Source organism: Callithrix jacchus, chromosome 18, assembly GCF_049354715.1.
Source record: "Callithrix jacchus isolate 240 chromosome 18, calJac240_pri, whole genome shotgun sequence".
Classification (NCBI taxonomy): Eukaryota; Metazoa; Chordata; class Mammalia; order Primates; family Cebidae; genus Callithrix; species Callithrix jacchus.
In genome coordinates, this window is record NC_133519.1 from 20,353,369 (window position 1) to 20,373,403 (window position 20,035).

The 20,035-nt window shown below is 52.8% G+C and overlaps 1 protein-coding gene across 2 annotated transcripts in view; it reads left to right on the forward strand.

Moving 5' to 3' along the window:
• VANGL2 (VANGL planar cell polarity protein 2) overlaps positions 1-19,818 on the forward strand; it is a 30,040-nt gene extending 10,222 nt beyond the window's left edge. For both annotated transcript variants that reach the window (XM_035279289.3, XM_002760172.6), the window contains 7 exons: positions 6,518-6,778; positions 6,933-7,053; positions 9,511-10,118; positions 10,911-11,047; positions 11,545-11,680; positions 15,258-15,489; positions 16,315-19,818. In XM_035279289.3, coding sequence (XP_035135180.3) covers positions 6,708-6,778; positions 6,933-7,053; positions 9,511-10,118; positions 10,911-11,047; positions 11,545-11,680; positions 15,258-15,489; positions 16,315-16,575 — 1,566 coding nt within the window. In that variant the 5' untranslated portion in view covers positions 6,518-6,707 and the 3' untranslated portion in view covers positions 16,576-19,818. The remainder of the gene's footprint in view (positions 1-6,517; positions 6,779-6,932; positions 7,054-9,510; positions 10,119-10,910; positions 11,048-11,544; positions 11,681-15,257; positions 15,490-16,314) is intronic.
• The last annotated feature ends 217 nt before the right edge of the window (positions 19,819-20,035 follow it).

The window sequence follows — 20,035 nt, forward strand, 5'->3', positions numbered from 1 at the left end:
GATCTCTGCTCCTGTGAGGAGAACCTGAGGTTTCTCGTCCTCTTTCCCATCATCTTCCCATCTGGCTGGAAGTCTTTTAAAAAACAAACCCAAGTGCCCTCCGCAGCTCGGCTGGCCGGGTGCTTCCAGCCCTGTCCTCAGTGGAGAGGAGAAACAAAAGGTGCCCTTTTTAGGTGAGTGTTTGTGCTCTGTCCCCGCCCCCCTTTTCTCCCGTGGCCGAGTCCCAGCTCTTTCTCCCAGCCCCCTCTTCATCTGTGCCCTGTCTCATTACCCCACCCCAGGTGTAAAGTAGCTGGGACTGGGCTGCTGGGTGGGCCCAGGCCAGAGCAGTGGCAGGAGGTGGCACCTGCAGCCGCCTGCATCTGGTCATCGGTCCTCAGCACGCGCCACACATGGGGGTGCTGGCGTCTGTGTTCAACACCTTGTCCACTTGGGCTGCCTCCTTTGAGTGAGAAATAGGAAAGGGTTGGTCCGTCCTGGTCTGTGTTTTGGCCAACACCCACCCCCCTTACACACACACACACACACACACACACACTCTCTCTCTCTCTCTCTCTCACACACACACACTACTCTAGAGCTCTGCTCCCTCTGCCTGTTGCCAGGTTCTGAGTGTATTTTTTCCAGAGGCCTCCAATTGTTTCCTTGAGAAACCTGATCCTGGAGCTCAGACAAAAGCTGGGGCCGCCAGAGGAGAAACCTCCTTCTCTCCCCCTCTGTCCCTATCGCCCCCACCTCCATAACCTCCCTCCCTTTGGATGCTGGGTATGGGTTCCAGGACCAGGCTGCCATCACCTAGGCAACAGGGGGCTTTTGTTGCCATGGTGATCAATGTGGGAGAAGCTGGGCAGCCAGGACAAAAGCCCCCACATTGCACCTCCCCCCCCCACAAGCTCCCCCCAATCCCCTTGGGATGATACTGAGACACATTCCATTAATTTTATTTCTGAAAGGCCTTTGGAGGGGAAAAGGGTCTCCTTTTTGTAACGGGCTCTGTCTTCTCTCCCTCTCTCCTCCCTGGCCTCCTTTTAACCCCAGATAATCCATGGTTAGTTTGAGCGGGGGGCTGAGTGCATGTATTTGTGTCTTGGGAAGTGAGGGGCAAGGTGAAAGGCAATGGGGCACATTCCTTTAAAACAGCCTCCCCCTTCCCCAGACTGGGGCAGCTGCCTGTCCTGCACCGAGTCCGGACTCCCCCCCACCCCCCGCCTCGTCATCCCTCTTGACGTTTCCACTTGTTGATCTCATCCAGTGACCCCCTCCCCCCATCTCTTCCCTGGGAACGCTGCCCACCCGGGAGACCCTCCAAACTCCTGATTCCTGATACTGATTAAATGAGGGGAACCTCTTCCCTTCTCTTTACTCCCTCCTCTTTCTCCTCCCAGGCCCCCCAGCAGCAGTGCTTGGATTCGTTCCCTGGGGTACTTGAAGACACAGCAGGCAAGGGTCTGAGAAATTGGGTTCATTTTTGGCCCCTGTGTTTGGTAGGGAGGAGAGAAGTGTGTTTTGGTGCTTTTTGGGCACTCTGACTTGGGTTGGCAGGCCAGGGGAGCAGGGTTTATGTTGAGTCTTTAATAAGTAGCAGGAGAGGAAGATGGGGGCACCCTCGACTGGTTTGAAATTTATCTATAGGGGAAAGGCAGTGGCATCAGTTTACCTCCTGGGTGTGTTTGAAGTGGTGGTTGTGGTTGGTGTGTGTGTGTGTCCGCGTGTGCGCGAATGTGTGTGAGACTTCTTTATTTAGTCGTACGAATAGCAGGGTTTATTTATACCACCTCCTCCCTAGTCTCAGAGGAAGTGTCTGGGGACTGGAGTATGAGTGATCCTGGAGCTAAAACTTATTAATTGCTTAACTAATTACTAACGAAACCATTTATAAAAACACTTCTTTCACCTTCGTGATCCTTACAGCTACCCCACGAAAAAGGCATTCGTCTTCCCTGTTTTACTAATGCGCTTACCAGGCTATAAGCACAGATGCGTTAGTAACTGGCACATGGTCACACAGCTAGTCTGCGGAACAGTTAGGTTTCGAACCCAGATCTTGGCTCTTCCGGCTGTTGGCTTTGGCAGATGGTGGGTATTCAGGAGGATGAGGAGATGGACAGCCTGGGATTCAGTGTGTGCATCTAGACGCTGGTCTGTGGCAGTTGTTTACTTCTGCACCCACTTCTCTACCACCAGGTCACCCTGGGACCCACTTGTTGTCTTTGAGCCTCCTTACAAAATTTAGTTTTTAAGAGGAGGACTAGAAAGAATAGTCTGGAACCACATCGAGAGAAGTGCAGGTGAAATGTCTAACTATGTGGCTAATATGCCAGTAGAATAGGCCCTCAGGGGAGCCGGTAGATGAACCCAACATGTGCTTTTCAGGTAGGGGGATAAATAAGGGTCGTTTTTGTTGCAAAGGTTTGTGGAAAGGCTCATGGTTGGGTTAAGGTATTAGGTCTCTGTCATCTAAGTGTTTCCTTATTACACATGTGCTTTGACATGGGGATACTGACAAATATAATCCTATGGAGAATTGCCTCTATAGAACTCTGTTAAGAGGATGAATGAATAGATTTCATATTGATTTCATCTCCCTACAGTCATAGTTTCCCTGAGAGCCAGAGAGGCATACAGTCGTGGTTGTTTTGGTCAATGATGGACTGCATATATGACGGTGGTCCCATAAAATTATACTATTGTATTTTTGCTGTACTTTTTCTATGCTTAGATACACAGGTACTTACTGGTGTGTTACAGTTGGCTACAGTGTTCAATACAGTAATATGCTGTACAGATTTGTAGCCTGGGAGCAATAGGCTATACCGTATAGGATATGTATGTAGTAGGCAACACCGTCAAGGCTTGTGCAGGTGTTCCCAGCATGCAGTTGCCTAATGACACAGTTCTCAGAGAGTATCCCTGTAGCTAAGCGAGGCATGGCTGTGTTCCTTTACTAGGTTGCTATCAGTTCCTTGCTCTGCGCCCATGAGAGGTGAGATGGATATAAATATGTATCAATCATATTGCTTATTCTCAAATTACTAATGTTTTAGAGTAGTTGGAATAAAGGTAACTATACAAAGCAAAATCCATTTTAGTTCTTTTTTTTTTGGGACGGAGTTTCGCTCTTGTTATCCAGGCTGGAGTGCAATGGCGTGATCTCGGCTCACCGCAACCTCCACCTCCTGGGTTCAGGCAATTCTCCTGCCTCAGCCTCCTGAGTAGCTAGGATTACAGGCACGCACCACCATGCCCAGCTAATTTTTTGTATTTTTAGTAGAGACTGGATTTAACCTTGTTGACCAGGATGGTCTTGATCTCTTGACCTCGTGCCTCGACCTCCCACAGTGCTGGGATTACAGGCGTGAGTCACCGCGCCTGGCCGTTCTTTTTTTTTAGATGAAGTCTTGCTCTGTCATCCAGGCTGGAGTACAGTGGCGTGATCTCTGCTCACTCCAACCTCTGCCTCCCAGGTTCAATCAATTCTCTGCTTCAGCCTCCCAAGTAGCAGGGATTACAGGCGCCTGCCACCAGACCTGGCTAATTTTTGTATTTTTAGTAGAGACAGGGTTTCACCATCTTGGCCAGGCTGGTCTTGAACTCCTGATCTTGTGATCCACCCACCTCAGCCTCCCAAAGTGCTGGGATTACAGGCATGAGCCACCGTGTCCGACCCCATTTTAGTTTTTAATGTAATCAGCCTCTCAGCAGCATCGGACCTGCTTGACTTAATTCTGACCTCAAAACACTCTTAAATTCCAGGCTGCCTTGAGACCCCACTGTTCTGGCTGCCCTCCTCCTCTGGCCTTCTCATCCCCTTTGCCTGCTCCTTTTCCTCTGGACGTGTGTACATATTGGGTTCTTTATGTCCTTATGTAGTCCTCTCCCTAGGTGATCCCATCCATCCCCATGGCTTTTCACACCCCCAGTACCTACAGCTCAGACTCTCCTCCAAGTCTGGCTCCTCTGACACCCGGCTGCCTACTATCGCATGGCCATGAACTTAGCAGGCTGGAAACTGAACTGTCTTCCCTCACAAGGCTGCTGCTTCCCCAGTCTTCCCTATTCTACTGATGGCGCTACCATCTGCTGCCTCGCTCAGGCCAGGGATTCTTGACACTCCCTTCCCGCTCATTAGGTCCTGTTGATTTGACCACCATGTAAGTCTCAGACGTGGCTATTACTCATTCTTCTGTGGCTCTACCTTTAGTCAAGCCTGCACCATTGCAGTCGCCTCCTTACTGTTCTCCCTGTTTCTGCTTTTCCCTCTTTTCAATCCACATCTGCATAACTAAAATCCTTCCAAGATTTCCTGTGGCCTTAGAATAAAATAAAGCTCAGGCTCTTCACCAGGTCCCTGGCAGTCTCTGTAGAGCCACCTTCTAGTGCCCACACTCTTCCTCAACTCTGGGCCTGCTGGCCTTTTTTGGTTCTTTAAATACAACAAGCTCTTTGCTGCCTTTGGCCTTCGCACATGGGATTCTTGCGCTCCATGGGCTTTTTCCTGCACTCTTTGCGGAGTTAATTCCTGTTTCTTCAGGCCCGGGCTGAGGCGTCATTTTCTCAGGCACTTTCTAGAACCGCTCAATTTAAAGTAGCTCTTACTCCACGTGGTGTCTCTGAGTTTCCTGTTCTCCCTTCCATCATGTCTGCAACTGGTCATTTATATTTATCTGCTTGCTTGTTTGGTGTGGCCCTTCCCTGCTAGACTGTGAACTCAGGGTCTGTTACACCACTTTACACCCAGGAGAATGCATGGTGCATAGAAGGTGCGCAAACAAGATTTGGTGAGATAATGACTCACAGTAGCAAGTAAGTGCTCAGTGCCTGGCGAGGACTGTCGGCGGCGCAGTGCCTGGGGAGGACTGTCGGCGGCTCCGTGCCTGGCGAGGACTGTCGGCGGCTCAGTGCCTGGGGAGGACTGTCGGCGGCGCAGTGCCTGGCGAGGACTGTCGGCGGCTCAGTGCCTGGGGAGGACTGTCGGCGGCTCAGTGCCTGGGGAGGACTGTCGGCGGCGCAGTGCCTGGCGAGGACTGTCGGCGGCTCAGTGCCTGGGGAGGACTGTCGGCGGCGCAGTGCCTGGGGAGGACTGTCGGCGGCTCAGTGCCTGGCGAGGACTGTCGGCGGCTCAGTGCCTGGGGAGGACTGTCGGCGGCTCAGTGCCTGGGGAGGACTGTCGGCGGCTCAGTGCCTGGGGAGGACTGTCGGCGGCTCAGTGCCTGGCGAGGACTGTCGGCGGCTCAGTGCCTGGGGAGGACTGTCGGCGGCGCAGTGCCTGGGGAGGACTGTCGGCGGCTCAGTGCCTGGGGAGGACTGTCGGCGGCGCAGTGCCTGGCGAGGACTGTCGGCGGCTCAGTGCCTGGGGAGGACTGTCGGCGGCGCAGTGCCTGGGGAGGACTGTCGGCGGCTCAGTGCCTGGGGAGGACTGTCGGCGGCGCAGTGCCTGGGGAGGACTGTCGGCGGCTCAGTGCCTGGGGAGGACTGTCGGCGGCGCAGTGCCTGGGGAGGACTGTCGGCGGCTCAGTGCCTGGCGAGGACTGTCGGTGGCTCAGTGCCTGGGGAGGACTGTCGGTGGCGCAGTGCCTGGGGAGGACTGTTAGTGGAGTCTGGCTCAGAGGGGAAGATAACATTGGGTTGTAGAGTAGGTGGTGCTCCTGTGAGGGGTGGAACTGGGCTCTGAAGAAAGAGCAGGATTTGGGTGGGAGTTAGAGAGGAGAGAGGTCATTCTCTTCCGCAGAATCTGAAGGTATGGTTGAAAGATAAGCCAACAAGTAGGCAGATAAACTTGTGCCTTGTCTATTTCAGAACTTAGGCAAGTAGAAACTTGTGTTCTCCTCCCACCTCCCACCATATTATCCACAGTTTTCACCCTTCTCCCCCACCTGGGGGTATGCATATGTATGGGTGCTTGTACACACACACACATGCACACACGCGCTTCCTTCTTAAGGAAGCTGCCAACCTGATCTTACCTGTAACTCTGGGTGTGTTTGAAGTAGATGCTGGGGACATGGTGCCAAGGGAAGCAGCCCACTGTGGCACACTCAGAAAGTATGAGTGAGGGGAGGAGGTGTGGCATGTGGAGGAGAGGTCTTGGATAGCCTCTGGACAGAAGCCAGCTCCTTTCTGCTCTCTGAGGTCTCCACTGTTGTAACCTGTTGGCCTGGCCAGAGCCTGCCCTCTTCATACCTCCGTTTTCCTGGCTGTGAATAGGGAAGCAACGTCCTGCCCCTCCCTTCCAGAGGGCTCAGGTTTGGGTCGTTTTGGGTGGGCCTTACTGCCCTGGGAGCCTTTGCTGGCCATCTTCCTCCCACACCTGAGTCCTTGGCACAGCCCGACAGGGCTCTTTCTAGAGCAGGCAGGAGGAACTGGGCCCAGTGGACAGCAGGAGCCTGGGTGGAGATATTCTTAGGCCATGGCGGGGCTCATCTGAGCCTCCTGTGGCTGTCGTGTGGGGACTGTCTTCCTCTGCCCTGATCCCATAGGGAGCTCGAGCCACCTCTAACCAGCTTCTTCCTCCCACCAGGAGCGTCGCTGGATTTTCTCCGAGACAAGCCCACCCGTCCAGCAAAATAGAGTCCCTCAGGGTGACAGTTGACTTCCTGAAAGTGCCTCTTGGCCTGAAGAAGCCTGTGCTGAAGGAGGTGGCTGTGGGGCCCCCCAAGAGGCCCCAGCCTGCGGCCCTGGAGCGCTACAAGGCGCGGCGTTCAGACGCCATGGACACCGAGTCCCAGTACTCGGGATACTCCTACAAGTCGGGCCACTCCCGCAGCTCCCGCAAGCACAGGTGGGCAGGCATGTAGGGTGATGTGGGTGGCAGAGGGAGGGTCGGGGGGCCGTTAAGAGGTGGGCATGTGCAGGGGTGGCGGAGTGGGGTGGCTGCCCAGAAGACCCTGGTCCAGCACTGGACTTTCTGTGCCTCTTCTGGCTTCCCGCCACAGGGACCGCCGGGACCGACACCGCTCTAAGAGTCGAGATGGGAGTCGAGGGGACAAGTCGGTGACAATCCAGGCTCCTGGGGAGCCCCTGCTGGACAATGAATCCACACGAGGGGATGAGCGGGTGAGCACTGGGGATGAGGTGGTCCAGACCAGGCATTTTCAGGGTGCTCCTGAGGAGCTGGAGGCTCCATGGAGCAGGGAAGGGCTTGGAAACCTGGTCTCAGACAGCCGCCAGATTGGGGAGTGTGACTTGTGTTATATTTAGCTTGGTTTAGTGTCTTAAGGTAGGACCTTCAGGAATTTCAGTATAGAGATCCCTCTGGAAACAGCAGCCTCTCCTTATCTCCAGAGGGTCAGGGGTGACCTGGGCTGCCCAGCGTCTCTGGAGCTGCGGCCAGCCAGTCAGGCCCGCTGGGAGTCTGGAGCAGGAGAGCGGTGATGGTGGCTAGGCCTGAGGTGTATGTGGGCAAAGCCGACCTTTCCTGGAGCCTCGAGGTGTGGGCACTCTGTGCCCTCTGGTGTTAGCCTGTAGAATGGCATTACCTGGGTCTTGGGGAAGGTGTATGGGAAGAGTAAATGGAGAAAGCTGGAGGGAGAAGAGGTGAGGCTGAGGGATGGAGCAGGGACCCCGGGAGAGAGTTCTCCAGGACAGGGATGAGAAGGTTTTCTGTTCTAACCCGTCACCTGCTGTGTTCACCTGGTAGGGAGGACCGTGGGCAGAGCACGGTCCTGGAATAGGGCAGAGGCAGGATTTGAGGTGATGACACTGAGGTTGCCCAAGTCTCATTCCTCTTGGGAGCATCTTTGGGGCTGGAGACTCCCAGATCCTTTTTCCTCAGAAGAAAGCTCTGTGGCTGACATTGGGAGTTCCTGGGCCTTGGGAGCAGGTCAATACCTGAAGGAAACGTCCTTTTTCCCTCTCTCCCGATCCCTTCTCCCTGGGGCCTGGCCTGGCCTCCTGAGTTCTTGAAGTGACCCTGAGACGTGGCCAGCTCACCTGTTACTGGGGAGGAGATCCAAGCCCTTGGTCCTTGGAGGGGGTGGGCAGTATGTCTGGGGGTCAGAGGGTGGGGAGCAGACCCAGGGCCTTGAGCTGAAAACAGTCAGTGCATCCACCTTCTAGCTTCACATCAGACCCATTACCCATCCTGTGGAGAGGAGGTTCCTCAACCTCCCTAATCACTGGTCCTGCCGGGCTGCCTCAGTCCTGTAGCCTGAACTTCCTGGGTGTCAAGATGTGACTCCGTATCCCCAGGCTGTCCCAGGAGTGAAGGGTGTGGGCGCTGAAGGCCACGGGTGGTCTTGTGACTCCTCTGTGGGATGGCCTCCGGCTACTGCAGAGAAACAGCTTGAACAGAACACACTTACAGGGGCACCTGGGGACCTTGGCCTGGCCACCTTCTTGCCTCCAGGGACAGGCAGCCTCTGTGCTGTGGACATTTAGATGGCTCTGCAGAGGTGGCCTTGCAGCCCAGAGACCCAGAGTGGCCCTTAGTCTGCACAGTGTCCTTCACCTTCACCCCTTTCCCCCTGGGGTCTTCTCTGTGCCACTTTGGTCAGGTTGCTACCTTAGCTGGAAACCTGCGGCGGCTCTCCGTGCCTGGAGAATAGGTGCTTATTGCTTAGCCCTGCACTGCAAGCATGACCTGCACAAGCCCCGCCTGGCCGCTCTCTGCCTCACCTTCCTGGGTGCACCTTGCTGTGCCGCTGCACGTGGATCCTCTGCTCTCACAGCGCTTGGCTGCCTCAGTTCATGCCATTCCTGCCCCAAAGGCTCCTCCTCTAGCTTCTGCCGAAATCATGGCATGCTGGAAGGAACTTAGACAGGACTTCTAGAATTAATGTTAATGTGTGAGTGATTCATGTGGATCTTGTTAAAATGCAGATTCTGATTCAGTAAATGTGCGGTGGGCCTGAGGTTCCGCCTTTCTGACAAGCTTCCGGTTGACGGCCACACTGTTAGTCCATAGATCACATTTTGAGTAGCCAGTCCTCAGAGAGAATTAGGTTCAGCAATTCTCAATCTTGGATGACCACTAGAATCATCTGGGGAGCTTTTTTTTTTTTTAAAGCAGATCACACTCTCCAATAATTACCATTATTTTCCAGCCTCCCTAAGTTATTCTAATGTGTGCATCTGGGATTGGGAACCTCTTCCTATTCCCTGCCCCAAGGATCAGCTCAGGTCTCCCCGTTTCTGGAAGCCTGCCTGCTTTGCTTGGCGAGTTTGCCCTTGAATCCTAGACACTGCCTGAGCAGCTCCTCCAGATGTGCTGTGCTGTCTGCTCTGAGGGTCATTGCTGCATGCATGGTTTTTCCTCGCTCACTGACCAGTGTCCAGCTCCCCAAGGGCTCGGGTCTTGGACTTGGCTATCTGCAGAAGCCAGACTGACACGCAGTGGAGCTCAGTACATACTTCGATGGTTGCATATTTGTTGATTACTCTCTTCTTTCTGCCTTCTCCTTTCTCATGTGTTCCTCTCTGTCTCCTTTCCCCTCACCCTCTCTCCTGTTCCCTGCCTCTTCCTCTTCTTATCCTTTCCTCCTTATTGTGTGGCCGGCCCCCTTCTGCCTGTAGGATGACAACTGGGGGGAAACAACGACAGTAGTAACGGGCACCTCAGAGCACAGCATCTCCCATGATGACCTCACACGCATCGCCAAGGACATGGAGGACAGTGTCCCGCTGGACTGCTCCCGTCACCTGGGTGTGGCGGTGGGGGCCACCCTGGCGCTGCTCTCTTTCCTCACACCGCTGGCCTTCCTGCTGCTGCCCCCACTGCTGTGGCGGGAGGAGCTGGAGCCCTGCGGGACGGCCTGCGAGGGCCTCTTCATCTCCGTGGCCTTCAAGCTGCTCATCCTGCTGCTGGGCAGCTGGGCTCTGTTCTTCCGCCGGCCCAAGGCCTCGCTGCCCCGCGTCTTTGTGCTGCGTGCCCTGCTCATGGTGCTGGTCTTCCTGCTCGTGGTCTCCTACTGGCTCTTCTATGGTGTGCGCATCCTGGATGCCCGGGAGCGCAGCTACCAGGGCGTGGTGCAGTTCGCCGTGTCGCTGGTGGACGCCCTCCTTTTCGTGCACTACCTGGCCGTGGTCCTGCTGGAGCTGCGCCAGCTCCAGCCTCAGTTCACGCTTAAGGTCGTGCGCTCCACCGATGGCGCCAGCCGCTTCTACAACGTTGGCCACCTCAGGTACTAGCCCACGGCTGGAGAAGGGTTGGGAGGGAAAAGACAGGGGAGGAAGTGGAGTGACTGCTAGGGTGGGAGGGTGTGATGGTGGGCTGGAGGTGATGGGCTTGGTGGGCTATGTGGGAGGGAGTTGCGTACTTTGCACCAAGTAGGTTTTCACCAGCGTTTGCTCCTTCATGGGCAGATTCACAGTGGTGGGGCAAGATCAGCTGGGAGTTAGGAGTTGGGAATGAGCAGGCATTTAGAGGTAGGGAATATTAGAGGGGGATGGACCAAAGGGAAGAGATATGGGGGGGGTCACAAACAGGGGCTTTTTGGAATCCCTTTTCTAGTCCTTTCCGGGAGGCACAGCTTCTTGTGAGCACTTAGAGAGTGGCCTGTGAAGTGACCTGGCCAGAGGAGGGAACCCCAGAGAAAGAGATAAGGAGAATTCTTCAGCTCCCAGTACACAAGCTACCCCTTGAGGCCGTGCAGAGTATCAGCGGCACGTCCTGGGTCCTGTAGAGAATCTTGGGGGAATGCTGGATGGGAATGAGGGGACCTATGGCTGGGGACCCAGACCCAATGCCCTTTCTCTGCTGGGCTTCGGCACAGCAGGGAGGGACTAGGAGGCCCAGTCCTGGGAAAGGCTTGGGAGCCTGGTAAGTAGACCTCAGGCCTGGAGCCAGCCTTCTTGGAAGCAACTTGTCCCTGTCCTGCGTCCTCTCCTGCCCCGCCAACCTGCCCTAATGTGTCCCTTCCCCTGTGCCCCTTGTCTGTCCCTTCTCCTGCCCCCTCCTGCCGTCTCCCCCACAGCATCCAGCGCGTGGCAGTGTGGATCCTGGAGAAGTATTACCATGACTTCCCTGTCTACAACCCTGCCCTCCTCAACCTGCCCAAGTCCGTCTTGGCCAAGAAAGTGTCTGGCTTCAAGGTGTATTCCCTCGGAGAGGGTGAGCAGCCCTGCTCCTCTGCCCTTCCCTGTCTCTTCCCAAGCAGGACTCCAAGTTACCACCTCTCTCTTTGTCCCTTGCTTTTTCCTTTCCTTAGCCTATGTTCCAGCCGCTTCTGTTCAGTCACTTCCCTTGACTCTAGGGGGCTGATCTCAGCTGCTCATCCTACTTGCTGTTGCTTTATGCTATGGCGTGTCCCCAATCTGGCTCCTCTGTGTCTCTCATCAGCCCTGGTCTGAGCCTTTCGGCTCTCGGAGCTGCAGAACCTCACGCACTGGGGAGGAACACCCGCAGGACTCCTGCGCTCCCAGTGCCTTCACTGTTGCTTTCCTGTGGCCTCTCCCAGAGGTGGCCAGGAGGGTTGGGACTGGGAGGTGTTGCTGGGTGGTGGGAACAGCTTCTTCTGGACATGCCAGGCTGCTGTCTCCAGAGCTCCTGGAGTGGGAAGAAAGGCCACACTCTGATGTGACCATCCCTTCTATCCTGTTCCTGTGCAGAAAACAGCACCAACAACTCCACTGGCCAGTCTCGGGCTGTGATCGCAGCGGCAGCTCGGAGGCGGGACAACAGTCACAATGAGTACTACTATGAGGAGGCGGAGCATGAGCGAAGGGTGCGCAAGAGGAGGGCCAGGTGGGTCCCAGGGGGAGAAGGTGAGGAGGAGAGGTGCTTGTGGGGTGAACTGGGAGAGGAAGACTATGGAACTTCTGTAGCTGCTGGAAATATAGAGCAACGATGACATGAGTGGGGGTGTGTATTTGTTTTCCATTGCTGCCCTAACAGATTAACACAAACTTAGCAGCTGTGAAATAGCACACATTTATTATCTCCCAGTTCCATGGGTCAGGTGCAGGCTGGCTGAGGCTGAAATCAAGAGGACTCTCATCTGAGCCTATGCTTTCTCTTTGAAGCTCATTATTGTGGGAGATATTCAGTTCCTTGTCACATGGCCCCATAGGCAGTTTACATGATGGCAGTGCACTTTTTTTCCCAGCAGAAACAGGTCTCTGACTTCTGCCACCAGCTGGAGATAACTCTGATTTTAAAGAGCTCAGGTTAGATCAGGCCCAACAGGACAGTCTTGTTGGGAGGCCACTGACTTGGCACATTAATTACATTTGCAAAACGTACTAAGATTGTTGTCTAATGAGGGATGGGAGTCTGGTAGGAGTGGGAGGTATCTTTGAATTCTGCCTACCATCATGGGGTAGGGACCCAACAAAGGGATGTGAGCTTTACCTGCAACAGCAGGGACTCAGGCTGGACTAGCCTTCCTGCCAGTAGATCTTGAGGGCACTCACCAGATGCTGCTTTTGTTGCCTTCAAAACATGAGGTTCTAGTGCCTACATGTTGGTAAATTCTTTTTTTTTTTTTTTTTTGAGACGGAGTTTCGCTCTTGTTACCCAGGCTGGAGTGCAATGGCGCGATCTCAGCTCACTGCAACCTCCGCCTCCTGGGTTCAGGCAATTTTCCTGCCTCAGCCTCCCGGGTAGCTGGGATTACAGGCACGTGCCACCATGCCCAGCTAATTTTTTGTATTTTTAGTAGAGACGGGGTTTCACCATATTGACCAGGATGGTCTCAATCTCTTGACCTCATGATCCACCCACCTCAGCTGGTAAATTCTTAAATGCCGTCCTCACTTCTTCCTTTCCCTGTTCATATTATCATGTGGCTGAGGTCAACCCTGAAGAATCTTACCTGATGCCGACTCTGCTGGGTCCCGTCTCGGTCTGTCAGGAGTTCCCTGAGGGAGGAGCAGAGTGCCTCGGGACTTGACCATGCCCCTGCCCTCTGCCCCATCTTCCACATAATCTCCAGGCTTCAAGGGCAAGAGGTAGCCCTTACCCTGTTCTCATAGGAGGCTGGCATCCCCTGTAGTAGAACAAGGATCACCAACTCCATTTCTGCAGCATTCCAGCCTATCTCTAGTTGTCTTGGAAATGGCCCTCACGGAAAGGAAACAAGCGATGCCCCTGCCCCTTTACCTTGTGCCCCGACCAGGGTCATTGAATCTTCTGTGCTGCCACCACCATTTTTGGCACATAGAGAACTCTTTCCCCATTCCCTTGCTTGTAACCAGGAGCAAACTTTCTCCTTTGGTTACCTGAGATAAAAGGATCTTTCCAAAAGGCACTTACTGAGAAATGTAGGGGAAGCAAGAGAATAAAGAAATGCCAGACATACACAGATCCACACCTGCGTCCCCGGAGTCCCGTTTGAAATGACTGACGTTCCCCGTCTCCTGGGTTCCTGCATATGAGGCTGCAGACCTCACTTTCTTCCTCCTGTCAGTTCAGGCTGCTCCTGCTCTTAGGCCAGGGGGGTTTCGGTTTGGTTTTTGGACTTGAAGTGCAGAGAATTGCATTAGTTGCTCTTTTCAGCTTCTAACATGTTGTCATTATAGGGTTCCTTGTGGTTCTTTATTCTGTTTCTCTTTTCCTCCCGTTTCTTCTTTCACTCCAGCCCCACATTTTAGGCATCCAGTTGAGTGTGTTTGATTTCCTTAAAACCTATATGTATCCTTGTGCAAAGTTAACGTTAGTGTAGTCATCTTTGTTGGTGTTGGTGTGTGTATCGGTATGCTTTTTGTTTATTTTGTTGAGATAGAGCCTCGCTCTGTTGCCCAGGCTGGAGTGCAGTGGCGCGATCTCAGCTCACTGCAACCTCCGCCTTCTGGGTTCAAGTGATTCTCCTGCCTCAACCTCTCCAGTAGCTGGGATTACAGATGGGTACCATCATGCCCAGCTAATTTTTGCATTTTTTTTTTTTTGAGACAGAGTTTCGCTCTTGTTACCCAGGCTGGAGTGCAATGGCACGATCTCCGCTCACTGCAACCTCCGCCTCCTGAGTTGAGGCAATTCTCCTGCCTCAGCCTCCTGAGTAGCTGGGATTACAGGCACGCGCCACCATGCCCGGCTAATTTTTTGCATTTTTAGTAGAAGTGGAGTTTCACCATGTTGGCCAGACTGGTTTTGAACTCCTAACCTCAGGTGATCTGCCCATCTCGCCCTCCTGAAGTGCTGGGATTACAGGCATGAGCCACCACGCCTGGCCATCTGTATGCTTTTAATGTAAACAGACCTCTTTTTCCTGCTTCCTCCTTAACACCGTGTTTTTGAGATTCATCCATATTGTCTGTATGTCTAGTTTGTTGCCTCTTTTTGATGCACGGTAGTTCATGGAATACTCCCAACATCCTATCCAATATTTGGATTATAGTTATCTTCTTTTTTCCATTTTGATGGATAAGTAGGATCTTTTTTTTTTTTTTTGAGACAGAGTCTCGCTCTGTTGCCAGGTGCCAGGCTGGAATGCAGTGGCATGATCTCGGCTCACTGCAACCTCCGCCTCCCGTGTTCAAGCAATTCTCCTGCCTCAGACTCCCGAGTAGCTGGGACTACAGGCATGCGCCACCACACGCAGCTAATTTTTGTATTTTTAGTAGAGACGGGGTTTCACCTTGTTGGCCAGGATGGTCTCGATCTCTTGACCTTGTGATCCACCCGCCTTGGCCTCCCAAAGTGCTGGGATTACAGGCGTGAGCCACCGTGCCCGGCCAAGTAGGATCTTATTAATATTTTCGTTTGCATCTCTCTAATTGCTAAGCAGTAACTACTTTGTATATTTTTTAGCCTTTCAGTCCTCTTGTGAATTTTCTGTTCACCTTCCTTGCCCTATTTTCTCTAGGTTTCCTACCTTTTTCTTCTTGACAGAAATTGTAGCACATTCTTTGCGTGTTCTAGCTATGAATCCCTTGTGGGTTCTAGATATGTATATTTCCCCCAACTTCATCAGATGTCAGTTAATGTTGTTCATGCTATCATGGTTGAATAGAAATCTGTCATTTTGATGTAATCACGTCTATGAATTATTGACTCAATGAAGTACGATTTGGGGGTCTTATTGAAGGAAGTTTTCCTTACAGTTTGATGGAATGCTTGGTCTTTCCCATAGCATAGTTCCTAGTTGTCTCTCTGGGTTTGACACTAGCTTTGCCCTCTGAGTCCCTGGGCTGGGCCCACTGAGCTCTGTGGCTGTGTCCTGTTCCCAGAGGGAGAAAGGTACTATTGCTCTGGCTTTGTATTGCTTTGGGTGAGCACAAAGGCCTGACTTCATTCAGGCTGCTGGAGTGTTGGAGCTAGGGGAGCAGGAGGGGTGAGGGAAAAGAGAGGTGGGCATCTGGCCCAGACCCCTCCTGTCCCCTAGGCTTGTAGTGGCAGTGGAGGAGGCCTTTACTCACATTAAGCGGCTGCAGGAAGAGGAGCAGAAGAACCCCAGGGAGGTGATGGACCCCCGGGAGGCAGCCCAAGCCATCTTTGCATCCATGGCCCGTGCCATGCAGAAGTACCTTCGGACCACCAAGCAGCAGCCCTACCACACCATGGAGAGCATCCTGCAGCACCTTGAATTCTGCATCACGCACGACATGACGCCCAAGGTGGGCCTGCCCCGCTGCCAGCATCCTTCGTCCTTCCCAGCTCTTCTCTCCCACCTGTTTTCCCTTATTCTCTCACTTCCTTCCTCACTGCCCACCCCATTTCTCTCTCCTCTCCACCTCCTTTTTGTAATCCTCTCCCTCGTTCCTATTCTATTTGCCCCATCTGTGTGGGGTGAAGTCCTTAGGTGGATGAGGAGAAGGGGGGTCTTCAGGACCATTTTGGGGATGGCTGAGACTTAGTTCTCATCTCTATGAGGGCTCTGGAATTACCAGAGCCAAAGGCCCATCTTTACCCCCATTACCCTCTTCACCTCCACTAGCTGGTCTTGGCTCTGTGCTCATTTTGAGCCATTGCCCACCCCCAGCTCTGTTGCCAGCTTCCTAGAATTGCTTTCCCTGAGCTACCCTTAGTGAACAGGTAACTAAAGATGTTACACTTTAACACCTCTGGCCCCCTCCTGGTGCAGACCTGCTTGGCACAAATCATACAAGCTGTGTGGGAAGGAAGGAACAATGAGGGAGGGCTTGCCCAGGTCACAGCCTGGTGCAGGGAGAAGAGCAGAAGGTGGCGGTCCTGGGAGCCAAGTTGAGTCCTACCTGATGAGCACACCCCACCCCCGTGCACTCCAGCGCCCTCGTTTATAAAATGAGGGTCTGAAGCAGATGATCTCAGGCCCCTTCCTACTGTAACATTGTGACATTCTAGTTCATATACATAGAGTGAGCTCAGGGATGTCCCTGTTGCTTTTGGAGACTATGCCCACAGGCTGACGGATAGCGGGTGGGTGACGGAGATTCTTATGCAGCCCCTTCTTTCCTCTTCAGGCCTTCTTGGAGCGATACTTGGCGGCTGGGCCTACCATCCAGTACCACAAGGAACGCTGGCTGGCCAAACAGTGGACACTGGTGAGCGAGGAGCCGGTGACCAACGGGCTCAAGGATGGCATTGTCTTCCTCTTAAAACGCCAGGACTTTAGCCTGGTGGTCAGCACCAAGAAGGTCCCGTTCTTCAAACTCTCTGAGGAATTTGTGGATCCCAAGTCGCACAAGTTTGTCATGAGGCTGCAGTCTGAGACCTCAGTGTGACTGTGCAACAGCAGGGGGAGTGGGAGACTCTGGGGGGCTCCTGAGGGGGTGGGGGGGCTTGGTTCTCAGGCCCAGCCACATTCCTGCCACCCTTCTTCTTGCTCTTGTTTTTGTTTTTTGTTTTTTTTTTTTACTTGAATTAACTTACCCCCACCTTCTCTCCTTGCCTCTTCCTTATTTTAACCCACGTGAACCTGGAGAGACCATCCTGCTGTCAACAGCACCTGGGAAGGAGCCCCCAACAACTTTTGTATTACTCTAGGCCTGCGGGAATCAGTGCCTCTCTCCCTCTTCTTTCCCTAGTCTTTCCCCAGACTACACTCTCTCGTGAAAGGGTGCAGGGCCCTGTGATTGGACCTTCCCCTCCCGAGCTCCTACTCACAAACCCAAGCTCTTGTAGCATTTCTCTCCAGTGACCCTAACAGGGTTTCTCTGGGGCACATGGACACGACTCCAGAGAGCCACAGTGCCAAACTCCTCCAGGGCAGCAGCTGGCCCTCCTGTCCCTCACCCCAGCCACAACAAACTCTGGCTTGTGAGCCAGGGATACTCCTATCACACAGCTCCAGTTAGGAATCTCCTTGCCAGGAGCATTTGCTTCCACACATATTGAAAGCAAAGAAGGATCCCATCCTTTTCCCAGAAATCTCCGCCTCCTGTTTTTGATTTGTATGGTCACTTGACCATAGGCAAACAGGTGGAAACCCGCTGTGATCACTTTCACCAGGGAAGGTACCTTTCTTCCAGTGTGTCTTTCCTAGGCAGCTCCTGGGGAGGAGGGCTGAACAGATCCCTGAGGTTTTGGAGGGACCCCATCACTGACCTGCTCCCTGACCCTAGCCTCGCCTTCGTCCCCGCTCTTCCCAGTGGAGGATGGTCTGTAGACTCCTGTACCCTGACCCAGCCCCTGTGGTCTTAGACAAATGTTTTTATTTTTGTCACCAGCCACCCCCGTCCTGCTCTCTTCTCTCAACTCCAGAGACCTGTTGCCTCATCTCTTGGGGAAGAGCCGCAGCTCCTCCTCGTCCCCTGCCTTAAGTCCAGTTCTTTGCCTCAGGGGTCTCCTTTCCTTGGCCTTCCAGTGTCCCCGCTCCTTCTCTCCCTGTCTGATTCTCTGGGCTCTGGGCTCCCTCTGTATTGCGGTGAGGGACCAGGATTACTGCCTTTTGTAGGTACTTCCCCCCCTTACCCTATTTTAGCTTCCATAGTCTTTGCACCAAATCCAAATTCTTGATATTTTAGATCTCAGTTTGAGCCAAATTTGCTGGCCCTTTAATAAATATTTTCAATATAAATCAGAGCCTTTGACCCAAACATTGTTGCCAAGAGAATAGAATTAGGGAGCACCCATATACATCCAGCCGGGATCCACATGGAGGACCGTTCTGATGGCCGGAATGACTGGGCCAGGCCTCCGAGTAAGTCAGTGCCCCTTTATAGGCCCTTCTTTCCCCTGGAAGACTCGTTGTTACTTACCTTGCAGAGCACATCCTGGCATAAGATCCCCGGGGACTCTGTGTAGTGGCAGCCCTGGAAATGATGGAGCCTAGTGATCGGGGTTTCTCCTGCTGTCCTTTCTGCAAAAGTTTACCTGTTCACCCACCACATGCTAGAGAGGGGCTCATCGGCAAATGCTACTTTGTTCCCAAAGGGGTGGGTTGTGGAGCTCATTTAGGCAGGGCCTCTGGCTGGGGCCGGGGTTATGGGTTAGGCCTGTGTGAAATATGTCCTGTTCTGGAGGTCTGTCTTTTCTTCTCTTCAAAAACCTGGTGTCAGAGGAGTCCCTTCTGAGTCACATAAATACCTCACTATCCTGGAAAACAGGGCCTGGATGGTGACTGGGGTCATTGCCTTTGTGGGCAGGATGGAGTGTGGTGTGGTCTGAGGAGCAGGTTGGGTTTGGGGTGAGGGAAAGGATTTGGGATCTTAGTTGCTGCTGTTAGGTTAGGGGCTGGGGAGTGTTTATTTTAAGATCCTGCCGTGTTTTTAATCACTGTGATTTTTTTCATTCCCGTTTTCTAAATAATAATAAGAAATTTTTCCTCCAACTCTCTCTCTAAGCACTAAGGGCTGTGACTGAGAATGGTAGCATTTGGGTCCTTTGCATCAGAACTGTGGTATCTTCGTCTTCTTTGATTATTATTATTATTATTATTGTTTTTTAAATGTCAGGATGAATCGTCAAATGTATGGCCGCGTGTTTGTCCTCTGCTTCTCCTCTGTGGGAAGTCGTCTCCATGCTGTGAACTGCCGTGGGGCGTGCAGCTGACCCAGTCCGCCTGAGCAGTCTCCCCACTCTGTCTGTCCCACCATGCCCTGGATGTGCTCATTCTCCTGCTGTGGGATGTGCCCACCTCTTGCCCCCTTGTCACCACAGGGCTGCTCTGGCTGGGCCTGTCCAGCAGTCTCTTTTGTGTGCCTCATGGCACCCTCGCTCATCCCCACCGTGCCTAGCAGGCCTTCCTCTTCACCACCTCGGAATGCTTGCCCTCCCTCGCTCCACACCAGGTCACTGTGCCTCAGTCCTTCACCTACCTCGCCACTCTGCCGCTGTCCCCATTGGTCCCTTTCTCCTAAACTAGTCTTCGTGCTCTCTTTGTTTTTTCTCATTCGTTTCCCTCTTGTCTCTCATCTTTTCATCCCATTCCCCTTCCATTTCAGCCCTTAACTTTTTCTCTTCCCCATCTCCACTCGGTATCCCAATGGCAAACCCTGATCCAACACCTGTGGTGAGACATCGGGCTCTCCAGAACTTTCTCAGCTGACAGTCTTTTTCCCAGGGTTCGTGCTTCGCTTCTCCTCCATTGGTCCCAGGTGAACTCCCCTGCTCCTCTGTGGTGTCTGTCAATCTGTCTGTCTTCTCCCTCCTCTGCCCTTCCCACGGGGCAGTATCTGCTGATGGATGCAGTCCTGGTGTGTGATTGTTGTATTGTTCTTCTGTGCGCAAAAGGGAGGGGGCTTTTGGAGTCCCTTCCAAGTGAGACTGTAAATGTAGAATTTTCCACTGTTGGATCTAGATTTTTTTTTCTGTTTTTGGGGGGGGTTACAGAGCTGAGACCTTGTGCATGCATGTAGAAAATTGTAAAATGTAAATTTTTTTTAATATATAAAAAGCTTGTTTCTACAGTTTGCAGTGGATCTAAACATTATGGCAATTTTAGGGTTTTTTTTCTTAAACATAGGAACTAAAACTGTACAAATTTTTTTTATATAAAATAAAGACATTTGACTTTTGTGGGGGCATTCTGTTGCTTTTCTTTCTTTCTTTTTTTTTTTTTTTTTTTTACAGGAATGGGAGCGAAAGAGGGCCAGGGAAGAATGAATATATACTTCTTGCTAGAGAGTGAATGGGCAGGAGGGGGCAGTGTGAGCTCGTCATTGCTCTGTAGGCCTTCAGGGTATGTTGGAGAGAAATTGGAAAATGAAAAAGGAAATTGCTTATTCCGAATCCTGATTCTAA